Source organism: Ipomoea nil, unplaced genomic scaffold (assembly GCF_001879475.1).
Source record: "Ipomoea nil cultivar Tokyo-kokei standard unplaced genomic scaffold, Asagao_1.1 scaffold0684, whole genome shotgun sequence".
In the NCBI taxonomy this organism is placed as follows: domain Eukaryota; kingdom Viridiplantae; phylum Streptophyta; class Magnoliopsida; order Solanales; family Convolvulaceae; genus Ipomoea; species Ipomoea nil.
The window spans coordinates 2312279-2320513 of NW_017617112.1; the positions used below are offsets into that span (position 1 = coordinate 2312279).

Consider the following 8235-nt stretch of genomic DNA (forward strand, 5'->3'; position numbering starts at 1 on the left):
TGGGTGTGTGCATGAAAGAGAAATAAGAATAATAAGGTGATAGAATATGAAGTGAGTTTGTAGCGTATGGGTTCACGCAGAGACCCTTAATTGATTTTAATCAAATATTCTCTCCACAATAATGCCTTCTTGCATGGAGATCTTGATGAAGAAGTGCACATGGTTCTACCTCTAGGATTTGAGGGAAACAAACCTAATCAAGTATGCAAGTTACTCAGGTCTCTATATGGCCTAAAACAAGCTAGTAGGCAATGGAATGCTAAACTTACTAGGGCATTACAGACTAATGGTTTCCAACAGTCTGTTGCTGATCCTTCACTCTTCACTAAGACCACAAAAAGCTCCATCATTGCCTTATTGGTCTATGTGGATGATATTCTTGTAGCAGGTAATGATTCAGTTGAGATACAGAGACTAAACAGATGCTTGATACTTCTTTAAAAACCAAGGACCTTGGCAGGCTGGATTTCTTCTTAGGCATTGAGGCTTACAGATCCACTAAGGGCCTCAATTTATGTCAAAGAAAATTTACCTTGGAGATTTAACATGAGAATTGCTTCCTAGATGCAAAACCTGCTAATACTCCTTGTGTCACAGGATCAAGGCTTACCAATACTAATGGCACATTGCTTGACAATCCTGAGATTTATAGAAGATTGGTTGGCAAGCTCTTATACCTAACCAACACAAGGCCTGACATCACTTATTCTGTTCAGCAATTGAGTCAATATGTGGATAAGCCCAGGGACATTCACCTAGTTGCAGCCCATAGAGTTTTGAGATATCTCAAGGCTTCACCTGGGAAGGGCCTTTTCTATGCTGCCAACTCTCACTTAACACTGAAAGGATTCTCTGATTCAGATTGGGCTACTTGCCTTGAATCTAGGAGGTCTGTAACAGGCTACTGCATTTACCTTGGGGAGTCTCTAATCTCTTGGAAAACAAAGAAACAGGCAACTATTTCAAGGTCCTCATCAGAAGCTGAGTATAGGGCCTTAGCTTCCACTGTCTGTGAGATTCAATGGCTTTTATATCTATTGGCAGATTTACAAACACACATTAGCAGTCCTATTCCTCTCTTCTGTGACAATAAGTCTGCTATAGCTATAGGAGAAAACTATGTGTTTCATGAGCGTACCAAACACATAGAAATTGACTGCCATGTTGTGAGACAAAAAGTGGCAAATGGAACAATCAAGTTGCTGAGCATTCCCTCACACAGCCAAGTGGCTGATGGCTTCACCAAGGCTTTACCAAAGCCATTGTTTGACATATTTCATGCTAAGCTGGGACTTCAAGACATTCATTCTCCAGCTTAGGGGGGTGATGAATAATCAATCAAGTATGCAAAGTATGTCTAGTTAAGCTGTGGTGTAGGTTGCTATGTGGACCAAGGCCTTTTTGGTTTTCTTGCTGGTTAATCAGTTATAACTGATTTTCTATTCATTCATATAGCTTTGTCCTCTTGTAGAATGAGTTGTTCTTTTTCCTTCCCTTTTCTTCTCTGTAATCAGCAGCTCCCTTTCCTGAATAACACAATGTTTCTTCATCTCTTTTGCATTGTGTTCAAACACTTACACTAAATCGTCAGTAGCTTACTCTGATTATAAATATTAGATCAAGCTAATGCAGCTATGTTTTGAAGTTAAAGAGAATTCATCACTATTAATATTGTTGATCAGATAGCAAATCAAAATATTTGTACAATTCTTAAATCCATATGTCTAGCAAGCCTTAAATCCAGCAGATTATATTGTTCATTCCTAGAAGCAGATACAAGACAGTAATTTAATATAGTAATCTATACCCAATTCAAATTTGCAGCTGAAGAAGCTGTGAACCAGAAACCATTTCAAACACCAAAATTGCAAAAACCATCTGCTCTTCCCACACCCTTCTTTTATTGGATTTTGGCTCTATGTGGGCCGATCCGATCATCAGTATTGCAATTAATTAGCAGCTTTATGATACAATACAGATCCTGGGCTGCCAATCTGCCTAAAATCAATTTAGTTATCTTATTTCCTAGTTTATTAGTAGTTGCCTTTTTACTTTAAGTAACCATATTTTAGAATATTGTTTCCTTATGTCTTAAGCTTTTAGCTCCTACATATAGGGAGAATATTAGATTGTCTTAGTAAGTTGGAAACTGAATAAAATCAAAAGGAAGTTTCTTCCTCCAACTTCTCCCCAACTCTCTCTTCTCTCATTCTGTTTTCTCTTCTTCGCGATTGGGAAGAACAGAACCAATCGTTCAAACTCTGTCTCTCATAGGCCCATAACGAGAAGTATATCTCGTGAACATATCAATTTGGTTCCCGTTGCCGGCGTTATGGGCAGTAACATCACTGAGGATCCTGCTTTCAAGGCACTGCAGAAATCTGTTCGCTCCCATGAAGCTTATGCTGACAAAATTGAGAACCTCTCTGCCACTGTGTCTTCCCTCTCTGCAACACAACACCAACAGGCAGCTTCCCTGGTTAATTTGGAGAGAATGATGAAACAACTTTTGATTGCTCAAGGCAAAACGCCAGTCTCCGAAGCTGAATCAGACACGGTGCACCAACTTGAAGGGGATTCTGCCATCCAGGAAACACCAGACGATCACCATTCCCTCATTCGATATGCTAAAATGGACTTTCCATTGTTCTCTAGAGATGAAGACCCAAGTGTATGGCTGCTACGTTGTGAATCCTATTTCTAGAATGCCAACATTCCGGATTCGGATCGGATAAATTTTGCCGCACACCATATGATCTGAGAAGCCCAATTATGGTACCATTCTGAAACAGAGTTGATGAAGTTTCCCTCATGGGCTGCCTTCAAAACAGATTGTTGTCTCAGCTTCGGGCCACCACGTAGTATTAATGCCTTAGGTGAACTTAACAGTTGTTTCAAGCAGGACGGAATATAGACGAGTATGTCAAAGAATTTCGCACGCTGTTAGTGAGAGCAGGGACAGTACAACCCAACCAGCGAGTGGATCTTTTTACCGGCGGATTAGATGAAGTAATCCGTATAGATGTGGAGCGCACCAAACCAAAAACACTAAATGAAGCCATCAACACAGTCAGGGATTTTTCCCGCAAATGCCAATTGTTGGGACTTTTGTCATCCAAGCCTGCACCTCTACAAACCAGTAACAACATTGCCCAGTCATCCGCCCATGTTCCATTACCCGTACGTCCATCACCCAATCAGCAACAACCCAAATTCAAATTCCTCACACCCGAATAGAAGGCCGAACGCATAGCCAAAAATTTATGCTACAACTGTGACGAAATTTTTTTTCTGGGTCATAAATGCCGCCACCTTTTTATGTTGTGGACATTAGAAGATGGTGAAGAACCGCCTGGTGGGCTTGCATCCACGGAGGACTTCCCTGAATTCAACTTGAACGGACGCGATGGAATCACCTAAATTCAAGCTTGAGGACAAGCTTGATCTCCAGGAATGGTGTAATGATACAATACAGATCCTGGGCTGCCAATCTGCCAAAAATCAATTTAGTTATCTTATTTCCTAGTTTATTAGTAGTTGCCTATTTACTTTAAGTAACCATATTTTAGAATATTGTTTCCTTATGTCTTAAGCTTTTAACTCCTACATATAGGGAGAATATTAGATTGTCTTAGTAAGTTGGAAATTGAATAAAATGAAAAGGAAGTTTCTTCCTCCAACTTCTCCCCAACTCTCTCTTCTCTCATTCTGTTTTCCCTTCTTCGCGATTGGGAAGAACAGAACCAATCGTTCAAACTCTGTCTCTCATAGGCCCATAATGAGAAATATATCTCGTGAACATATCACTTTAGAGTCTTTCTTTGCATCATCTACTCCTCATCTTCATCAGAGTTATCTTTAGGGGAGCGAGGCTGTCATGAATCAATTAAAACAAATTAGGATGGGAGAAAAATTAAAGGAGATCAGAGTGAAATAAAAAGCAATTGAGAAAAAGAAATGGAGATTGATGGAGAGACCTTTATTCTGTATTTCTCAATGACAACCATATTCTCGTTTCCATAGTCATGCTGTTCAGCCTCAATTTGCTTGGCTGACATCACTGCAGAAGGAAGACACCTCTTTAATTGGATTAAGTTCAATGTTGGAATTTCTGCATAGCTATTCGGGATCTCTCTCAATTCAGAGCAATCATTAAAGAATAGGCGCTCAAGTTTTGGAAAATTATCAACACCAGCTTCCCAATGCTTGAGATTACCATGCGAAATTTTCAAACAAATTAAGTGGCAGAATTTCACATTCTCTGGTACTTCCCACTTTTTTCCAAGCTCAGAATTCCTTAATTTGAGCACCTCAAGCCTTGGTAACTTGCTCAAAACATTAATTGCCTTCCACTCAGATTTCATTTTACGAAACGTCAGCTTCCTAATGCTTTTCAAGAGAAGAATATTGTTAATGATTTGAGGCATCAAATCCGGAATTCCATCGGTAACAACACAAAGAGACAAACTCTCGAGCTGCTGTAAACTGACAAGGTTCTTAATGCAATCATTGGGTTCGTCTATATTGGGTTTGCGTATAATAATGCGATCATTGGGTTTGCGTATAATAATAGATACCTTCTTTAGGTATGTAACTTTTGTTAAGGACTCTTGATCGCATTGACAAGCCTGCAAACTAGAAATGACCTGCAAGTTTTGATGAACAGATTCGGGAAAAGATCCAAAAGGTTCACGACAGTGTATATACTGTAGTTGTGGAAACTTCAAATGCTTCAATCTTATATCAGCACTACATGTTTGAAGATTCCAAGCGTTGGAGACTAATGAACCATGAAAATAAGGTGAAGTCCTCATTATCCATAGGTATCTCAAATGGATATGAACAGTCGAAGTTCGCGAATTCATTTCAACAACATAGAGTACCCTTAGTAGGCTGAAATTTTCCAAATTTATTGAAAGTTTGGGCCACCGCTGAAAATAAAAGATGGACCGGCAGTGTTTTGACAGAGAATGTAACACAGAGATGTTAAACTCTGACATAATTATCCAACGGACACGTCTCTGAGGGAAATTGGAACCACTTTCGCCAGCAACATGCAAAAGACTCTGGCTCTGACCTTCTCTTACACAAAAGGCATGCAATAAATCATGTACTCTAAACTCCTTAATTTTTCTCCCACAACTACTTCTTTTGCTTACAAGAATTAAGTTTCTATCCATAAGTTCATTTATGTACCTTTTAGCCACCGCTTCAAAACTCTCATTCTTGAATGCCTTTACCCGTCCTTCCGCCGCCCATAACCTTGCAAGGTTGTTAGCATTGATCTCATCATCTTCTGGAAAAACTCCTAAATATAAAAAACAAGCTTTCAAATTATGGGGCAAGTGACTATAACTGAATGAGAGGATTTTCCAACATTCATCATCATCTAGAGTTGATGTTGAAGTAGAACTTATTAGAGCATTAGCAGTTTTCTTCCACTCATCAAGTGTATCGAGTTTTGAAAATAAACCTGCTATCACAAGAATTGCCAAGGCCAGTCCTTTACATTTCTCAACAATTGGTCTTCCAATTGTCTCAAATTCAACACCATGAGATTTGCATGCCTTTTTATGAAATAATTCCCAACTTTCACTTTGATCTAAAAACTGCAGTTGATGCGAAAAGTAATTGTTAGAGCCAATACAAGTAGCCACCACTGCAATGCGAGTAGTTAACAATACTCGACTCCCATTTATATCATCTGGAAAGCAAGAGTTAACATCATCCCATGACTCTCTACTCCATACATCATCAATCACTACCAAGTACCTTTGACCCTTCAAACTTTGGTAGAGTTGTAATGCTAGGTCCCCATCAGTGCTATTGTTTACATTGTCTTTAGAACCGAGAAGACCTAACAGCATTTGCTTCTTATTGTGATGTTGTGATACAACAACCCATAGTCGTCTGTCAAAGTGGGAGACAGTTGATGGGTTTTCATAAACTCGTCTTGCTAATGTTGTCTTGCCAATTCCTCCCATACCTTGAATTGAGACAACTTCTCGTTGTTTAGATGAATGTTGTATTAGCGTCTTCATTATAATGTCGAACTCATTGTTTTTCCCGACCATTATGTCCTCAGTGTGTGAAGCACAATTGGAGGAACCGGAACCGTCCGTCTTGACAAGTTCATCATCAAGTTCATCAACAAGTTTAGTCTCCCTTCCTTGCACAGCTATGACATGCTTGTACTCCATCATGACTTTCTCCAGCTCTTCTTTAATGGCATAAATGTCTTCTATTGCTTGTTGCAATACATGACTTAGGGTGTGTTTGGTTCGCACATAGGAAGATGTGCTCCAAGTCCTTGGGCTGTTGAACAGAATCCAACCACATCGGGGGATAGTTTTCTTTGATGGAGATGTCCTGGTGTCAGCAACGGGAGCAATCGAAGGATTTGTGTGAATAATGGAATGGTCAACATTACTCATTTTAAACCGAATCTTTAACAAGAAGTTCGTACTGCCTTCTTCATTGAAGTTTCCAGATTAGTTACTTGGTTTTGAGCCTAGACCATCCGAAAAAGCTGCTTGACCACTGTGTTCGCGCCGGCGGTCCAACAAAGAGGCGAAGTAGTGGTTCGGAATCGGAATGGGTATCAAATATTTGGTAATGGTAATGGTAATGGGTTTTGGTGAAAGTATTTAACATGTTTGGAAGTAGGGTGGAATGAGAATGGTTACTAGTAGTAGTGCTTGAGAATGAATAAGGGAATGAAACCCTTATTTTATTTGGGTATGGGTTTTTCAATTGATGGGGTATTCGAAACCCATAGTAGTGTTCTAAAAACCTATCAACCAAACAACAACAATCACTTTCATACCCATTCCTATGGGCAAAACCCACCAACCAAACACACCCTAAGTCTATGACAATGCTGGGTTTTCATGGCTTCAGTGTCCCCTTGTCCCATTTCCTCGTCAGCTTCTTTATAGAGATGTACCACATGGAGTTCAATTTCATCTTCTACTCTGAAAGCTACATCTCTGAGCTTTATTTCTAAGTCTTTAATTGCTTCAACACCATCCATTCTTCTCTCGTCGAACAGTTGTATCAGAAAACCAAGCTTTGAATGGAGAGATTGGATGAGCTCTTTGTTAAAAGGGATGAGTTCCATTTCTTGTAGGATTGGACGAGGCTCAGGTGGCAAGAACTCAAGCTCTAATGTTCTGATAAGAGAATTTACTGCCACACAAGCCATTCTTTTCTTTCTCTCAATCTCTATCTCTATCTCTCTTAGTTGGTGTAGGTGTGAAGATTAGCAGAAGCAAGATGAGTGGAATTGGTAATGCCACTAATCTGATCAGTGCAATAATTCCTTGCCGACAGCTTTTTTTAACCTTTAGCTTTACAGCTCAAAGTTTCCACTATTAATGGAATAATTCAAAAAGTCGGCATGGCCTACTGCTTTTTATTTTATTTTATTTTATTTTATTTTATTTTTTTCCACCCATCAATCAAATACCGAAAGACCATTGACGTGACTAAATTTTAATTGATCTAAATTAGTTTTATCACGCAAAATGAGATTATCAATGGTATTATCTTCTAAATTTGCAAAGTCTGATTGGTTCGTTGAAAATATTGGAAAAGGAATAGAATTGAATTGAAATTTCATTAAAAATAAATTACAGAAAAAACTAATTACATTATTTGGTTGGTAGAAAAAAAAATTACTAAGAATATTGAAACTACTGTTTGGTCCAATTTGAAATTTTAAAAAATAATTAATATAAAGATCAATATATCCCTCCCACAATAATAAAAATAAAGGTAATTAGAAAAATCGTTTTCAAAAAAAAAAAAAAAAATCAATGAGCACAAAATTGTCATACTAGTTTTCCATAAAAAGCAAAATACGGGGGTGTTTGGTTGGACTTGGATGGAAAACTTTTTTGTAAGGAAAAAGATTTCCCTAAATTTGAGAAAGATGAAATTTTCGTCCGTTTGATTCATGACTTATATTATTTGCCTTTGTGATTCATTCTTACTTTTATTATCATTATTATTGACTTATTGTGTATGGACATATAGATCTTTATACTCATAAATTTTTTACAATTTCAAAATAAACTAAATAATGGAATCAATATTTATAGTGTTGTAAAATATTATTTCTTGTAGCCATTATTCCATTCCACTTTCCTATTTTCTAGGGTCATGGATTGATAGTGTAGGTGTGGCCATTACCCCTTTTTCCTGGAGGATGTATTGTATTCAGTTTTACTCCTA

The 8235-nt window shown here is 38.2% G+C and overlaps 1 protein-coding gene across 2 annotated transcripts in view; it reads right to left on the bottom strand.

Moving 5' to 3' along the window:
• The window catches only part of LOC109175212 (putative late blight resistance protein homolog R1B-12), a 46934-nt gene extending 39565 nt beyond the window's left edge, over positions 1–7369 (bottom strand). Inside the window, exons 1-4 of one of the 2 annotated variants that reach the window (XM_019324472.1) lie at positions 6864–7369; positions 5197–6264; positions 3978–4635; positions 3802–3872 (exon numbers count right to left, since the gene is read on the bottom strand). In XM_019324472.1, coding sequence (XP_019180017.1) covers positions 3831–3872; positions 3978–4635; positions 5197–6264; positions 6864–7204 — 2109 coding nt within the window. In that variant the 5' untranslated portion in view covers positions 7205–7369 and the 3' untranslated portion in view covers positions 3802–3830. Of the gene's footprint in view, positions 1–3801; positions 3873–3911; positions 4636–5196; positions 6265–6863 lie in introns of those variants that run through there. The other variant, XM_019324471.1, reaches the window with a different exon arrangement.
• Between the last annotated feature and the right edge of the window lie 866 nt (positions 7370–8235).